Raw genomic sequence first — 17,900 nt, 5'->3', positions numbered from 1 at the left:
TGGAACTGCGTGAAGCCGTCGCTCTAGCGCCAAAATTAAAAGCAAAGCTTTAAAACGCTGCGTTAGACGTCTGCATGGATCAGCTTTCATAAACGGTTCGCCTTGTAATCTGTAGCTTGTTTTGTAACGTTCATACAGAGTCTCTTCAGGCTTTGGGGGAATTTTATTGCGAGGGCTCTGTTTATATTTTTCTAGTGCCACTGTTGCTTTTTTAATATTGCTTCATATATTAAACATTTACCGTTGTTTAAACTGCTGCTGCTTTTTTTTTTTTGCTATTTAAATACTAGGGACATTCTTGGGAGTCTTTGAGATAACCAGATACCCTGTATCGCACAGTTGGAATACCCACACTACATATAAATTAGAGGCACTGCTTGACAGCTGAAGGCTTAAACACCTCTCAACCTTCAGGGAAAAGCCCTGTGTCTCCCCTCAATAATCAGTAAAGTATTTGGCTTTAAAAAAAAAATGTAGCTTGCATCACACTGTTAACGTTGCCAAGAACAGGTTTAAGGGCAGTAGTAAGCAGGTTGAATTTGTTCTCTGTCACATTCCAGTAATTCAGGCTCAGAGAACAATTAAAAAGTTATTGTGGAATTTAAAAAACTGCTGAGAGTGACATTTTTATGGCAGAACTGTGGGCATGAGTGCGCACAGGCAGCCTGATTTGGTTCTCAGGTGCGTTTTTGCAAACAGGTAAAGGAGAGTGAGAATGGACTTGAAATTAAAACAGAACTGAAAAGGAGGATATATAAAAGCAAGAAAGAAGAAGAAGCATCAGGAACGTGTAAGAAAAGATGTTTCTCTGAAAGTTATATCTGTAGGGGTTCTGTATATCTAACAAGGATCAGACATTGTGGCAAGAGCAGTTGAGATCGTTAAACTGGAAGTGAGAAAGGTGTAAAATCTGGGCTGTCTTGTCTAATTTGGGCTGCTGGCCTCTGGAATCTCCTGTAAACCCTAAACCTACTAGTACAAAGAACAGATCAGCTGTAATGTTGAATAGGTATGGCCATTCTAGAAGATATGAAGAATCATTTAAATGGAGAATTTACTTGTAAACTGTGTGCTGGTTTGTACAAATTGTCATGGTGAAAAAAATAGCCTTAATTTTTGTGTTTGTAATGAGCAAAACAATGTGTATAGACGCAAGGGCTGGTAGCAACACCATTGCATTTCTTGGTTTTGTGAAATGAGAAGAAATCCTGAAAGTAGCAGAATGGTACCTAAAGTGAGTTTTGCTCAAGTTAATCCTAAGACTGAAAACTCTGGTTCACAGGGACAAGAAAAGCTTGTGCAAACTTTGCCAGAACCGTTGGGTAACTTGAGAGAAGTTCTTCTAGGAACGTGATGGGTGTTTATTCTCTGTGTTTGTTGAAGTTTTTTGAATTCATTCGTTGGTGCCTGATGGTGGGGTCGAGGGCAGCTTTAGTGAGTTTTATTGTGAAACAGATGTCACTAAGCTGGATTTCTCTAATAACTGTTATCAAGAGGACATGAGGTAGCAACTTTCTGACCTGGAAACAAACTTGAACTTTTGGACTCTGTAATTGCTTGTGGTATTAGTAGGTGGAACCAGGAGTTAAATTTCACTCTTTGCTGAGATATCTCAGCAAAATAAACCAGCCTTTGTAAACTTTAATGTTTAAATGGTTTGGAAGCTACTGAAAGTTTCCCATTTCCTTTTGTGTTTTGCCTTATATATTACAGAGTGTGCTCTTTGGCTTGGTCTGCTTTTTGCAGATCTCCCCCCCCTCCCCCCTTCTAGTTCTCTGAATTTCACATCACTCAATTCTATCGGTATTCAGTCTGTAGATTCCAGGCTGTTTCTCACTACCTTGCAGTTGTTATGTGTCTATTTTTTAAAAATAGAAGTGTTAAGGTATAGTCTAAAGCTTATTAGAAGGGTGCCCATTGAATTCTGACTGGATTCATTCCAGCTGTCTGCTTGGTTTGCAGTAGTTTTGCTATGTAGAGTCACAGTTTCTTATCTTATGCAAGGGATCAAGTTGAAAATTCTTTGAAGAAAATATCTCTTTAAAATTGAACGACGTTCTTTAATGCTGAAGTGCTTTAACCTTCTTTAGTAATAATTGCATGCATTAATCTATCTGAACGATTATTGGTCAGAAAAGGTAATTCTTTCATTACTTTTGGGATTTGATTATTATGATTATAGAATAATCAAACCTTCTTAGTAGATTGTTTCTAGTGTGTATGAATCCCAGTTCATCTATTTACATAATCTTTACAATTGTTCTAATTTACATGGTACTGTAAGAGGATTTTAAAATTTGTATGTAAAAGCGACTGAAAAAAAGAAAGCGATACTTGAACATTTTTCAAATTCACCTGGAGGTTTTTGAAATTGTTACCCCTAATATTTAAGTGATGGAGTGACAATGCATTCAGGTAAAACAGCAGCTCTCCCCGTGTCACTGTTTGAGATCTATGGAAGTATTGCAAAGCTTGCACAGAATTTAATAGACTTCTTTGCTGATAATATATACCTGACCTTAAGAAGTTGTAAAACACATCAGTGCATTTCTTTTGAATGCTGCTTTTCTTATTTTGTTATAATTAATCTTCCTTTTACCCCTTCCATCCCCAGGGTCAATTAAGTGAGAGCATGGACCATGGAGGAGTTGGCCAATATGACCTGTAAGTTGCCGCTCGAAAATGTTCTGTATCATTCATGCCAACTACGTATAACTTCTCTTTTTGTTACTTTGTTAAGTTAAGTAGATCTTGTCATTCTTGTTCAATTTTTAGTTGTTTCCAGTCGTTTCACTGTTTCTTCACATCAAAATTTGTGACTTGTATCTTGGAATAAAATAATAATAAAAAACAATTCTGGCGAAACTTGCTGTTTGTCTTTTAATCCTTGATTCTCCTGACGTACCTCTTGTAATTTAGTAATATTTGTAGTATTATTGCCCTGTTCACAGAACGACGTTGTGTGTTCTGTTAGTTTAATCAAGGCTCAAGCTGCAGATTTATGTAGCATTGTGAAGCAGATGAGAATTCAGAATTTCTGATCTGAAGTCCACGCTACATTTAGCATCACTTCCTTTATAGATCTCCAGACTCGTTTCAGCGGACCATGTTCTGAGAAGAACACAGTGATAGTTAAAGCAGTTCAGTTACGTTTCCTTTAGCAGGATCAATCTCTTAGTCATTTGCAGAACCGTGGCTTAGTTTAGTAGCATCAGTAAATTATGGATCAGTCTTTTGTGGCATGCTCTGAGGCTAATTTAGTTACAGCTTTTCCTGCAAGAAGTCTTATTGTGACTGTTGGGGCTGCTGAATGTGATCTGAAACTTAACCACACCTTGTAGGGGTCTTACAAGAGTAGCTAAGTCAATTTGATGCTTTGGTCTTTTAGACTGAATTCTGGTGTAATACGGAGATTTGTTATGCATTAAAATGAAGGAATTTGTAGGAAAACTCGATACTCTAAATCTCAAAAATTTGTGGGTGATCTTTTCTGTGCAAGTTGCAATTTACCGCTTTGCACACAACTAAATAAAGTCTCTGATGCTGAGAATTCTCCAAATCTTCAAAGCAGTCACTCAGTTGTGTCAGGTTTACTGTATGTTTTTCAGAAAGTAATTTACTTGCTTACTTTCACTTGACTGTTTTCAAGTATCAGGTAGTCTTATATTCTTGTTTCGGTTTTATCCAGTGGCATGGAACATTGTGAAAAATTTGAGATTTCAGAGACTAGTGTAAACAGAGGCCCAGAAAAGATCCGACCAGAGTGCTTTGAGTTACTCCGCGTACTTGGCAAAGGTGGCTATGGAAAGGTAAGGAGCTCTTTTCTACAGAAGTAAATCCATTACGCTGAAGGTGCTTAAAGTGCTTGTTACTTTTGGCACGGTCTAATCTTCACGTGCTGTTTCACGAAAAGCTCACCCTACCAGTGGGTGACCTCAGGGCTGCCAAGGTTGGTTTGGTGGGGCCGAGGTCAGTGGCAGAGCCTCTCCAGCCTCACCGGCTGGTGGCAGCGAAAAATGTCCCAGATGGGTTCTGGCTCAAATCACTAGCTCTTCTCCTTCAGGCAGCGTCGCAGTTTGTAGGCGATCTCATCTCGCCTTTGCAGAGCTTTTGTTTTTTAACTTGGAGTGGCTAATGTGGTCATAATATGTGATTACTTTTGTCTTGGCGTTGTATAGGTATTTCAAGTACGAAAAGTAACCGGAGCAAACACCGGGAAAATATTTGCCATGAAAGTTCTTAAAAAGGTAACTTAATTGTTCCCATTTCACTGCTATCTGGATTTCAAAAAAACTGTCCCTCCACTTAGCTTTTACGATATCTAGTTAATATGCCTAAAAATAAACTTTTATCATATATACAGTTATTATCCAGGTACATTTAGAATTAGAATTAACCTGTAAATTGTTCTGTCTGTATAGTTCTTAGCAACTAGGGTTCTTGTGCTCATGTATCTTTGATTTTTGTAGGCAATGATTGTAAGGAATGCAAAGGATACAGCTCATACGAAAGCAGAGCGGAATATCCTGGAGGAAGTGAAACATCCCTTCATCGTAGATTTAATTTATGCCTTTCAGACCGGTGGAAAACTCTACCTCATCCTTGAGTATCTCAGTGGTCAGTAAATGCAGTTCTTACCTCCCTCTTGGTATCTTATGTAATCTAGAATTTGACTTTCTTACTCTACTTATAAAAAGCCAGCTAACTAGTGGCACGGTGTCTTAAAGATGTAAAACAGGTTAGTACTGCAAATGCGTAGAATAACATAAATAAACCTTCTAATTCAAAACGGTAAAGATGATTGAAACGTAAGCTAGTTATTTTTCATGACAGTAGAGGAGAGGAGGGGCTTTAATCTTGAGTACCTTTTCTTCCATCAGGCTGGTAATTCCTGTGTTATGCTTAGATTCTGTGCAGTCATACGGAATATCGGAGATCTTAGTCCTTGCAGGTTCTTTGTGAAACAAGGAAGTGTTATCTTTAGTTCACAGATAGGGAAACCGGCACAGATTAGAAGCAGTGTGTTCAAGTTTATAACAATAGAAGAAACAAGGACTGAAAATGCTGGGGTGGTTTTTTTTCAGCATGCTCTTTTGCTGTCTTATAGCATTTCTTTAGGTTGCTAGAATTCTGAGAATAATGGAATAGTAAGTCCTCAGTTGTTTTTTGTGAAGCAACTTTTTGTAGAGCAGGGCAGAGTACATGTTGTGTATAGTTTTTCTAGAGAATAGACTTCTAACTGCCTAAAAATGATGCTTTAATAAAGTATAATCTCATGACAGGAGGAGAACTATTTATGCAGTTAGAGAGAGAAGGGATATTTATGGAAGACACAGCTTGGTAAGTGAAACTATTTCGGTAAATTAATAGTTTGGGAGGTTTTTTTTCTAGAGCTTAAACTGTATACTCTGACATGAACAACTATATATAACTACTCATCAATTTCCTATCTAGTGAAAAGAGCAGTTAATTGGGTTTTGGGAAGATGTACGTGTTCTGTACTTACCAGTTTGTGCTAGTGTGACTCCAGTCTTAAGACAGAAGAGGGTCTGTTGCTGGTTGCTGAGCGAGGGTCTGTTCCGTAGGGTTGTGGTAAAGGAGGTATTGGGTGTTGGAGAAAAGACCGTGAAAGACTTGCTGTAAATGCAGCTTTTTTTTTTTTTTGTACTTGATCCATGCACAATTTTACCAGCCAGTTACAGAACTTCCAGGTCACTGTAATGGCTGTATCTAAGGATCAGCTGTGTGAAGTGATAAGTGTAATTATGCTAATGAAGGAGATATTTTACATATAAACAAGTTGAAATTATCCCTTATTGATTAGGGTTCACACAACTGCATACAGTTGTATCTTCCCACAGCTGCATGCTGACAATGCCTCAGAAAAGCTCTGACGTCCTTGCGAGCTGTAACGCTGCTCCGTGGGTAGCACACTGGGTGCTCCCCCTTCCCTCCGTACCTTGTTTTTCTTCTTCACCTTTGCCATCTAGGTGTGGTAATACAGATTGAAGCGTATTTTAACCACTGACTGGTAAATTCAGATTTCCTCCAAATACATTCATGGTAACGTAGCTACTGAACAGGTAAACCTAATGCAGGTGATGTGATTTTGTAGTTCATCTGGGAGTCTGCGTGCCTTTTGGCAAATGAACCTCAAAGGCATCTTTGTTTCGGTCGTTTATTCTCTCATATGCTTCTAATGATACTTTGAGGGAACTGTTGCTATGTACATAATAGTCTTAGTGCTTAAGATGCTTTGCATGATTGAATATGTCTAATTTTGTGGCGTATGTTTCCTTTCAGCTTTTACTTGGCAGAAATCTCAATGGCACTGGGGCACTTGCATCAAAAAGGAATCATCTACCGTGATCTGAAGCCAGAAAATATCATGCTTAATCATCAAGGTAGAATTCTAGTAATAGTTATGTTGACAGTCATTCGAAAACAGTTCTTCAAAGGTCACAACATTTCACTCCTGCACGAATTTCCTTTGAGCAATGGCATGTTCATTATCACTCTTGGTATAACTGAAGAATTGCCAGAGTTAATTGCTTGCCTTTAAACACAACTTCTTGTGCTTGAAAAGGCCACAGCAAGCTCCAAGTTCCATGAACGATCGATTTGCTATTTCTGCAGCTCCAAAATTTTTCTTCTACGGATCGTTGTAAAGAACACAAAGATCTGTGCCTTCAGTGTAGCATCGGTGACATTTTAGTAATGGGGCTGACTGAAGATGGTAGGAAAGGCGATTTAGGTTGGATGACAAATCGTCTGGACCTGCAGTGCCTTACCTGGCTGTTGACACTTTACCTGACAGTAGCAGCAGTTCCCGAGCGCACTGTTACGTTGACAGTATGACACCCGTCAGTCCGGCAAGCTGTACCATCCAGTATTTTCATGTCATCCTAACTCATTTTCGTAGTCTAAATCTTTGTGTTGAATTATTCAGGGCACTTTACAATTTACTGTAACTTTTGAAGCAAGCAGTAAAAAGCAGTAGCCTACTTTCTCATGTGAACGATGCTCTATGATCTTGATGTTTAAGTACATTTGTCTGTTTGTGAATAAGCTTTGGCAGTTTGTCTTGTTTCTTTTCACCAAGTGGCAACGCTTCTTACGTGGGTATAACGCAGGGGTTTTATCTGTAAGCATAATTATCTCATTCTGTTTTGTAGCTGTGTTGCTTGGTCAGACCATTGAAGATATCTGTTACTATGTACCCGTGCTAAAAATTCCTATTTTTTAATGTTATTGGTACAAATGTCAGAATTCTGCTAAGTCTTTAAATTTTATGTATTTAATTTCAGGTCACGTAAAACTGACCGACTTCGGATTATGTAAAGAATCTATTCACGATGGAACAGTCACACACACATTCTGTGGAACAATTGAATACATGTGAGCTGCATGATGAAATAGAAAAGTATTACTCTGGTCCGGGGGTAATGACTAAATTTTGCCTTTAAACTGATGGTTCATATGTTCAGTCACTTAAGGAAATTTTACTTGATAAATGTGGTTTTGTTTGAAAACTAGTTCTCAGAATTAGTATTGAGCTTGTTTGAATATGTTCATATTTTCAATTTTTCTGATTGTAGGGCCCCTGAAATCTTGATGAGGAGTGGGCATAATCGTGCTGTCGACTGGTGGAGTTTGGGGGCATTAATGTATGACATGCTGACTGGAGCAGTAGGTGCACAGTTACAATTGCATGTATTACTCTTTGTAGCTTTAGTTACTTGTATTCTAACTCAGATGCATGTATAAATACGTATATATTTGTATATATACAAACTGCAAGTAAGAAATATAACTAAAATGACTACAGTCATGAGCTGCTCTCATCCAAGCAGTTATTCGGAAGAAGGCCCTTTTGCAGTGATTTTATCAGCTTTATAAATTACTGAAGTGAGTTCTGTGTACACGAGTAAGAGACCTGAACAAGTCCTATTTTTCCTCCCATGACAATGGTGCTTTCTAGCCTCCTTTCACTGGGGAGAACAGAAAGAAAACAATTGACAAGATTCTCAAGTGTAAACTCAACTTGCCTCCCTACCTCACACAAGAAGCCAGAGATCTGCTTAAAAAGGTAGAATTTTAATGAATGTCAGTACTACACGTGTATGTAGAAAATAGAAATATAATGGTACGACTGTGGCTATTCAGTCCGTGCTTGGTTTGCTACGTATTGATTTTGCATGGTACAGAAAGTGATTTTCCTTGAAAATTTCTACTTTTCTAATGAATGCAGGTTTTCTGATTGTTCTGTGTTCATTCTGCACAGTATTCGTTCAAATGATGATTCATGTCAGAACAAGTCTAGTCATAACGGCGTAACTAATTATGCTTTTTTGTTATTTCTCATTAAGCTGCTAAAAAGAAATGCTGCCTCACGCCTAGGAGCTGGTCCTGGAGATGCTGGAGAAGTTCAGGTAACTTTCGATTAACTCAAGACTTCTTAAATTACCTAATGAAAAATAAACCAGCTTTGAGGGTGCATCAGGGAAGGAGAGTGTGTGCTTTAAAGCTTCATGAAAGCAGTAGCCTGCCTATTTCATAATTTGAAATATGGAAAATAACTTGTATTCTTCAGCTCTGCTTTCCAGTAGATCTTTTCTGCTGGTTGCACAATGCTAATTGTACAGTCAGCCCTGTAGGAGTGACGATATTCCAGCAACCTGACGAAAAACCTGCCGACCCTTGCATTTAGTGCAGCTCTCTGAAAGGAAAGTTGTTGTTAGGACGCATTCAGTGTTGCATAGTTAAAAGTTAAGACAGAGGTCTAGTTCCACTTGCTTCCAGCTTGACTTTTTTTGTGGTGAGATTAATAATGTACAAGAGAGTCCTCCTTATTTCACAGTTCTAATAGTTAGTCATTAATACAGTGTTTTACAGTCATTATTTTTAGATAACTAACTTTTAAAGTTTAAAAATGTAGAGGTATTTTGCATGTAAACTGGCTTTATCTCATACTTTAAAGGAAGACATAATAGGGACATATGTTGCCTCACATATGGAGGTATAGGATCCATTTTCATCTTTTTGAGCTGCCCTGATGTAGTGCTGCAGAATATATGACACTAGACCCATATGTGATTTCCGAAAGAAAAAGACCACAGAGAGAGTTTGAAAAGAACATGCTTAATTCTTAAATTTCTGTGATTTACACCCAGAAGGTGGATTCTGACTCTGTGCTATTGCTAACTGTTGTAGGCTCACCCGTTCTTCAGACACATTAACTGGGATGAGCTGTTGGCACGAAAGGTGGAACCTCCTTTTAAACCCTTATTGGTACGTACTCAGAATGCTGTGAGCTACGCATTGTATGCCTTGAAATGTGAAATCTAAAACTTAGAAACATTCACTCTTGCGAACTGGAGTGCCATTGATCTCTGGTGCTTTAAATAGTTAGGTTACTGGTCCTCAGACTCACTCTTGTTAAATTAAAGATGGCAGATCTACCAGCTGATTTACCACAGCTACTGTCTGATGCAGATTTTTTTATTTTCCCAAGAACTTGTGCTGTATCAGCAATTAAAAAAAATAAACTTTGAGTCTCCACACCGTATGAAATACTGGCTGTCAGGAGCGACTTGTTCTGTGTTATTACTCTGCGGTTACGGTACTCATCCATCACTGGAATAGGATCTTACTTTTTTTAATATGAGAAGGTAGCAAAAATCAGTTAAGAGCTAATTTATCAATGTGTTGAGTCTCCTGGAGGAAGAAGGTTCTGCTTCAGTTTTAATTCCTCCTGCTTCTAATCTCTAGGTTAAACAGAGTTGCAAGTGCACTTACCTGAATTTCTGCTTCTAAACATGGTACAGTAAGTCAGTACTTAGCTGAAACTAAGATGATAAATAGTTGCTCAGCAGAAGTACATCAAGTCACCTAATGAAGCATTTTGTATGTTTGCTTATTAGTATTTACAACGCATCTTGTGCATCATAGGCAGTAATTAAAGTTTGCCTCAAACCAGTGATGTGATGAATAAGCCTGTATTATCCTATCTTACATTTTGATGGGGTGGGGTGTCTGTCATTTTTTCCCCCTGGGTACAGTTAGCTACAGCAGCAGTGGATATTGTCACCCCGATAGTTCCCACTTAATAAAATTCTCGCTTTAAACTGACTTAGGCATCCCTAATGTTGAGTGTACCACAGCATGGGGACTCCAGACCTTTTCTTTTTTTCCCCTCATCATGTTCAATGAAATCCAGAATGATGACCTATCCCTCACAATATAAACAGTTCTGTATCTGCAAAAATGGAATTAAATTATCGGGAGAGGCTTCCAAAAACTAGTGGTTGCAACTGTTCTATACTGGTTGTGACGTGGGCTAAACTTGCGAGAAACTGGCGTTGTGTTTCTAGAAGTTTTTGTTTGTAATTTGAGATTTTTTTTCTAAAGGCATCTTTTTAATTTGTGTTCCTTTTTGATCCATGATTTTTGCCCCTCCCCCTTGCCTTTATTTCTCAGTGTCAGTGCCCATAGTGACCTCCCACTGGCAGCGACAGGATTCCGACACCACTCCAGGGTTTTACTACAGCAGAGCTCTGCCAAAAACCTATGGAATGAACTCCATCCAGAGGCTACACTGATCACCGCTAAGCCATTTGGTTGATATCTGTAATATAAACCCTTAATCATTTTGTTTTTGCAAAGCAATCTGAAGAGGATGTGAGCCAGTTTGATTCAAAGTTTACACGTCAGACACCAGTTGATAGCCCAGATGACTCTACTCTCAGTGAAAGTGCCAACCAGGTCTTTCTGGTAAGTGAGCCAGGGCCGCGGGCGTAAGGACTGTGCAGAGGGATGTGGTGTTACTTGGGAACAGCAGGGCATTTCAGGTAAATTAATCCTAACACCCGACACTTGAAGCAAACTCATAATTTTAAACCACACATTCTGCGACAGGTTTGAAATGTTTAAGGGCTTCTTAGTTGGATTATTGCTGATGTTCTCTTTATATAGATCACCCAGCCAATGAATGTTGCTTACTGTCAGCATTCTAATTCGTAGCTGCATTATGAACCCCGGACATGTGATTGCTTTCATAGTCATGCAGAGAGAACAGTGTCTGTTCTGTAGATGAAAGTTAATTAAATTGAGTGTGTCTGTGGGAATCTGACCCGAGTGAAATACCTGGGGTGTGCAGGCACCCTGCTGAGGAACTCCCCAAAGTCCTGCTGTTTGCTTCAGGAAGTGAGTAGAAGTTCATATGTCTACATTCAGTCGTCTTTTTATAGTTTTCACTGACTTTCCTGCTAATGGTACCTGCATGAATGATGATAAATGTAAATCTTGCCTGTAAAAGTTATGGTGCATTCATTCCTGTTTTGCAGGGTTTTACGTATGTGGCTCCATCTGTACTTGAAAGCGTAAAAGAGAAATTTTCTTTTGAACCAAAAATTCGATCACCTCGCAGATTCATAGGTAGCCCTAGGACACCAGTCAGGTATCTTCTTTTTTTTTTCTTTTTTTTTTTAACCTTTTTTCTTTTTTAATAGACTTTTTGACAAGTAGTTGAAATAGATCTGTCCTAGAAATAAAAAAATGTGGCCGTTCTTCTCAGTAAGCCAATCAGTTCCTTTAGAAGTGCAGCATTGATCCTATTTTACCAGCCACACAATTAAGAGACAGATCTGTGGGGTTTGGCAGCACAAGAAGTCCCGATTTGCTTGCTATTCCGTGCTGATGCAGCCTCTCGGTGTGGTGACTTCAATACACCATTCCTCTCAAAGTGTTTCAGAACATCCTAAGTACTTACGTGCCGCTAAAGTACCATGTTGGTACAGAAAATTCTTCCTGTAATCATCTAGAAACACAGCCTCACTACTCAAGTGGGAGAATTTCATACAGGAGCCCGTGGTAGAAGCCAGACATGGAAACTCTGTCCCACTGCTGGAAGTGGAAGGAAGAATTCCAAATGCTTCTCAGTAGGCATTTGAGTTCACCTTCCTGCAGAGCAAAGGACATACCTTGGTGCTGTTTGTATCTTCACCTCTGATTTTTGTATTTCTTGTTTTAAAGCCCTGTAAAGTTTTCCCCTGGGGAATTCTGGGGAAGAGGTGCTTCTGCCAGCGCATCAAATACTCAGACACCTGTGGAATATCCGATGGAGACCAGCGGAATAGAACAAATGGATGTGACAGTCTGTGGAGAGGCCTCGGCACCACTTCCAATCCGGCAACCAAACTCTGGGCCATATAAAAAACAAGCTTTTCCCATGATTTCCAAACGACCAGAGCACTTGCGCATGAATCTATGACAACACAATTTTTTAAGCCTTTGAAGGTGGAAAACAAAGAACGGACATAAGCCCCCTTGAAGTTGAAATACGAGGGCTTGTATGGTTTACTTTTAAAAAGTGACAGTATCAAAGAGTCAGTCATTGCACAGAGCGACTTGGAAAGCAAAGCAAAACGGATTTTTTTCTGTCAATCAATGGTGCATAAAAAACTTTAGCAAATGGTATTGCAGAACTCTAGGCACATCATCTAACTGATTCGCAGTGACATCTTCTCACCTTATCAAGGATTTTTCAGCCTGATAGCTTGAAAACTGACAGTATTAAGGGTCAGGATGTTGCTTCAGAATCACTGGTCTAGTCGTGAATGTGTCAAGGAGGGTTAGCCCTTTCACTAGGCAAAGTATGAAATGCCTACATGCTTGCGTCTGAGGCATAATTAGCATGCAAGCTTGGTTAAGCTGTTTCCTACAATGGGGTGGAATCAAAGATGAAAGATAAAATTGATTGGTATTTCACATTCAAAACATAATGAGTTTTTTATATATATAAAAATATATATTTTTCAAATAGATTTTTTGATTCAGCTCATTATGGAAAGTATCCCAAAATTAAACATGCAAAACAATTGGTTGCTATGAAGAAAGCAAAGGCTCTAGTTCCGATTCTTCTCCTCGCGAAACAACAAATCAATAAGCAAATCACTCGGTTACCAGCTTGGCAATGTGGGGTGGGAGAGAACTGTTTCCCTTGCTTACCCAGCTGAAATCCCTGTTCCTGCAAAGACGAATGGATCTAATCAAACGGCAGTGCTGCTATGTTCTAGGCTTAACTGGAAGCCACGGGCTCACACACACGTCCTGCTTATTTCATCCTTGTCCTCAGCAGACATTTCACTGGGAAACGTCACTTTTGTACACGCTAGTCCTTAGGTGGAGACAGCTGAACACATTCAGATTCTTACCCATAAAAAAGATCAGGACAAAGTGCATCGGAACACAAGGTCAGTAGAAACACAGGGAGTACCACAGGAGACATCCACAAGTTCTACAGAGTAGAAGCAAACAAACCTTTTTGTAATCAGTGGGTAAGAATTTTGAGAATTGGGGTTTTTTTAGTAAAATTTTGCTTATGGGAGTTCCCTGCCATTATACATTTCTAAATTTATCGACTTTTTTTTTTTTTCTATGCTGAGGCAATAAATTTGTTGATTGTATGAGAAAAGCGTTAAACGGCCTTTCAGTGAATGTCTTCCACAGTGGGTCAGAACTTTAGCAACTTAATTTAGGAAACATGTTCTAAGGACACTATTTATGCTTTGAAGTTGTCACAATCTGTACAAATGACTTACAGGTACAAAGAATAAAATAAAGGTAACTTTACCTTCCTTAAATAACTTCCTGCCTTAAAGAAAGCATTTCCATGAACATAGCTGGTGAAAGGGTTAATATCTGCAGAGCTTTACACTAGTTAGAGTGTGTATGGTGTGTGCGTGCGTGTGTAGATGATCATGCAACTGCATACAAGTCCTGTCACTTTTTGCCTGCCACACGTTGCATTATCTTTAGTCAAACTGTGCAAAGTCTACTTCTCGTGTTTCACAACAGTAGGGATTTTTTTATAGATTCCGCTTACTCTATGTGTATACTGAATCTTTTTGAGCCATAGGATCCAAGCCATAAAACTCTCTTAAGCATGTTGAATCCAATCGGTGCCGTTTTCTAAAATTTGCAAGTCGGGATTCAGCGATACTTTGTTGATACTAACAAAGAACCAACAAAAAAAAGGTGGTTACGACTGAGCAAAAATTAGTAATTTTTTTTTTCTTCCTGGTAAGCTTTTTGTTGGAAAAATTCTTCTTTTTAGTTTTATAAGGAAAATCAAGTTACCTTACAGTGACGTGAGTTGTACGGGAGGATTGCCATTTTTCATTTGGTAATTTGGCCACCACCGGCGCGTTGTTAAACTGAAATGGAAGTGCTCACATGTGTTTGTATAATGCAGATTTGCAAATACGCAGCCCTACAAGCAGTGTCTTTCTGCTGCTTGCTAACGCAGGTTTTCCAGCATGTTTACTGGGTATAAAGGAACTTGGTTAAAAAAGAAAAAATGTTTTCATTTTGAGTAGATCTCTCTTGGTTCTAGTTACAGCTAACAGTCGCTTTTTGGCTGGCTGGATAAAAATGTCCAGTAGAATTGGTTTAATATGGCTGGCAAGAATGGCAAGAGTTGTTTGTCTGAGTTCACTGATTAATTACAGATACAGTTCATCGGTTTTAAAAGTAAATTTCATGTACTGTCAATGCTTCATCCCATAGATTATAAGTTTAATTCCCTACCATAACTGTGAAACTTCTGGAGTGTGACTCAGACAGCAAGCACACACTATGCAATATGGTTTATCCTGTATTTATTTGTAAAAATATCAGACATAGATCCTCTATATATATATAATAGTGTCAAAATACTAGTTGTGAACTAAGGGGAGTGGAGTTCTAGCTCCTGTCTGGCTATTTCAGATAAGTGCAGAATGCATTGAATATTGGAGAGCTTAACAAGTGCTTTCTTTTGTTCATTTAAAAATGTCTTAAATTTTTCATTAGAGTATAGAATCTTATTTTTTTTATTTTGTACAAGCTGCGCTTTTTTAATTATAATCACTGAAAAGTTCACTATAATTTGATTTTATAGGATTTTTGTAGCATTACAAAAATATAGTAAATCTGAGGTTAATACCTGTTGTGGCTAACCATATAAAAGTATTAAATCTTAAACTTGAACAAAAGTCGTATTTTTTTTTACCAGATGTTAAATAGGGGAATATTTTGTTCTGCAGGTCATTATCACAAAAGGTTTATAGGTCAGCTGTGTTACCAGCAGTTTTTCTTTTCCCATTTGATGCAGAAACTATTCTGGTACAAGATATTTGGAATTTCATCATTTTCTCTGTGGGAGTGATGCATACATTCGATGCCATTCGTGTACTAAATTGTAATTTTGGGAATGCTGGAATAATTCCTACCAAGACTGTCTTAATTGTGCCATCTGACATTTGAATGTCATCCTGGTATTAGCTCATAATAAAAGATAAAAATAAATGAGTCAATTGTCCTTCTGAATATCCCTTTTTTTTGTTTTGCTGTATGTAAAAGCTGAACTGCTGGAGAACATTGAATATTTGAGTCCACTCTAACTACACAGTGGATGTTTACTTTGGATCTGTTCTCTTTTTAATATTAACTCCCAACCTGCTCTCACTGTTAATCAAAAAGTGCATCAAACGCTGAGGGAGACGACTTGTTCTTAGGACAGGTGCTTGGGTTTTGGTTGTTTTTTGAAAATTCTGTCTCTGCAGCAGGATAGTTGCTGTTTCATGTTCCCAATTTAGAGAGAAATCCTTTACCCTAAGGGGTAAATGAGGAGGAGAAGTTATTAAGAACAAGAGAAATTACTTAAATATTCTTCCTGCAGATCCTTGAGGACACACTGTGTGCAGTCCCTATAAATGAGCTTCTGCAGATTGTTCCCTTCTAGATTAACTTGGCTTTGTAGCCGTCTTCAAGAAACAAACTTGAGCTGCCTTAGTAGAAGTAAAGGTAATCCCTCTTCTGTTTTTCATCTTTCGCAGTTCACTAGAACTAAATATACTCCACTGCTGAATAAGATGGATGTGAGTAGCAATTAAATGCAAATTTCAACATATGCTAATCCAAGTGACCTCCTTTTAAATTTTTTTTTTTTAGGAAGTGGGTAGGCCCAAGTATAACTCTGTGGGTCTAAATCATTGTCGCTTGTGACAGGTTTGAAGGGAACGGGAGGGAGGGAGGAGGACTTCTGTGGAGAACTTAAAGGACCTGACAGATGCTGGTTCTGATCAGTCTGACCAAGAGCTGGAACCTTCACCGAGGTTCTTGGGCTCTTACAAAGTGGCTCTTGCTTGTCATTTGTCATCCTCTTCTCTGTTGTGTCTCCTGCAGAGTCAGCCGTGTGCTGGGTGTCTGTGTGTGGGGGAAGCAGGGCAGCTCCCCAGGCCGGAGGGGGCTCCAGGAGGAAGAGGGGCACCGGAACAGCCTGACGCTGGCGAGCCCATCAGAGCAGATGGCACTCAGGGATGTAAGTTGCCCACTGTTTTTCCCCCCCTCTCTGTAACTAAGATGAGAATGACTTTTTTCATTTAAGAAGTGTAAATCTGAAATGGTTGATCAAAATCTCTCTTCAGTTCTTTGGTTTTTAATAAAATGTGTTCGATAATATTAGTGGGTTTGGATAATTTTCACTGAATCTTCAAGGCTCTGCTTTCAGGCCAACTGTTTGTTACAAGCAGCTCAATCTGTGCCTTCCCAGATAATATTCCAGGAACGAACTAGTTGATTTAGATTTACTGTTCTAAGAAAGTTTTTTGGAGTCTCTCACAGAGTACCAGAATTGTGATGAATGGCTACCCCCCTTACTGGTAGGCAATTAAATTAATCAATATTCAAGTATTAGGAACTGTATTTCCTTTCTCTATCATTGTGTCCAAGTCTAATGAATTTTAGTTTATATTTTCTCTAAAAAGTAACTAAGATGTTGCTATTAGAATTTCAGGAAAAGCTAATCTGGGGTAAGTTACAATTTTTATTTTGCCCAGTATTTTAGATAGGGTTGGTTATTACATCTTTCTTTATGAACTGTATATTAAGCTTAGTCACATGTTTTAGTCACCCAAGCAAAGCTTTTACTAAAGGTGCTATTTGTTGACTAAATTAAATATGGCACTCCAGTTGTTTATACAGTACTCACACAATACCTGAATGAAGAAAAAAAACACCCTAGAACCGTCTTTAGCTAAACTGTATGTTCATGATCAGGTTTGGAAAAGCCTAAATACGATTGTGTAACCAAGTGAGCTGCCCAAGTCTCTGCGGGCCCATCAGAAATTCAGAGTCCAACCTTACGTTCCCCCTTGTGACTGATTCAGTTCTTGTCCATCTCTCAAGGGAAGTTCTGCTGCAGCAGCAGTCTGAATATCAGCACTGATGAAATTTAAACAACAAACAGTTCTAAACCTGTAGAAACGTCACATGCAGGCTAAGGTATAGCTAGATCTCTCTGAGGAACAAAGAGCGCTTTGTTCTGACTAGACGGGCTCTCCGGGCTTGTGCCCCTTGGAGCACAGCTTGGCCAAGCTCTAATTCTCCCCTGCGCCCTCAGGGCTGCTCTGACTCCACAGCTGCACATCCTCCAGATAAGTACCTCACTCCTGGGAAAGGCTTCCCTGAGAACCAGTCTCTTCTACTACCCTAAGTTCCTAGTTACAGATTTAGAAGCTCTTGCCTGTTTTTTTTTTTCTTTCCCCAGATACCACGACAGAACTATCACAGGGCATGTTTACTCCGAACTGCAGTCAGCTTCAAACAAAAAGCAAACAGGCCGCATGCTGCAGCAAAACTGAGACTGAGCATAGAAACGATACCTCATAGACTGAATCTTCCATTTCACTAGATTTCTATTCCAGATACTAAATTCTACTAGTTTTACACTTTTAGCTGTACCTTTAAGGGCCACTCTCCCATCCCTATAAATCTGCCTGTGTCAGCAGCAACTTCCAGTGCTCTGCCTGGCCCTTTCTGTTGCTACCTCATTCATCAAGTAAGTGATTAACTTTTAA

At 38.9% G+C, this 17,900-nt stretch overlaps 1 protein-coding gene across 2 annotated transcripts; it reads left to right on the top strand.

Moving 5' to 3' along the window:
• Positions 1-1,270: 1,270 nt before the first annotated feature.
• Positions 1,271-13,387, top strand: RPS6KB1 (ribosomal protein S6 kinase, 70kDa, polypeptide 1). 2 transcript variants are annotated; one of them, XM_009871497.1, is made up of 15 exons: positions 1,271-1,297; positions 2,615-2,664; positions 3,689-3,809; positions 4,179-4,247; positions 4,470-4,617; positions 5,283-5,340; positions 6,304-6,404; positions 7,308-7,398; positions 7,599-7,689; positions 7,982-8,089; positions 8,370-8,432; positions 9,214-9,291; positions 10,666-10,773; positions 11,346-11,458; positions 12,034-13,387. In XM_009871497.1, exons 2-15 carry the CDS (start codon positions 2,633-2,635, stop codon positions 12,269-12,271), a joined length of 1,419 nt encoding a protein of 472 aa, XP_009869799.1. In that variant the 5' UTR covers positions 1,271-1,297; positions 2,615-2,632; the 3' UTR covers positions 12,272-13,387. The 2 variants fall into 2 exon arrangements, with proteins under 2 accessions (XP_009869799.1, XP_009869801.1); XM_009871499.1 differs by lacking the exons at positions 1,271-1,297; positions 4,179-4,247 and having other exon boundaries at positions 2,621-2,664; positions 12,034-13,255.
• The last annotated feature ends 4,513 nt before the right edge of the window (positions 13,388-17,900 follow it).

This window comes from Apaloderma vittatum, unplaced genomic scaffold, assembly GCF_000703405.1.
Source record: "Apaloderma vittatum isolate BGI_N311 unplaced genomic scaffold, ASM70340v1 scaffold27076, whole genome shotgun sequence".
NCBI lineage: Eukaryota > Metazoa > Chordata > Aves > Trogoniformes > Trogonidae > Apaloderma > Apaloderma vittatum.
The sequence above is the reverse complement of the archived record's forward strand: the minus strand, read 5'-3'. Positions and strand labels throughout refer to the sequence as shown.

What these genes read in the sequence shown, in the direction of transcription:
- RPS6KB1 (XM_009871497.1), top strand. Translation starts at nt 2,633, where the DNA reads ATGGACCATGGAGGAGTTGGCCAATATGACCT. An exon ending in TATCATGCTTAATCATCAAG is followed by an intron (nt 6,405 to 7,307) that starts GTAGAATTCTAG and finishes ATTTAATTTCAG; the next exon opens with GTCACGTAAAACTGACCGAC. An exon ending in AGCCCTAGGACACCAGTCAG is followed by an intron (nt 11,459 to 12,033) that starts GTATCTTCTTTT and finishes CTTGTTTTAAAG; the next exon opens with CCCTGTAAAGTTTTCCCCTG.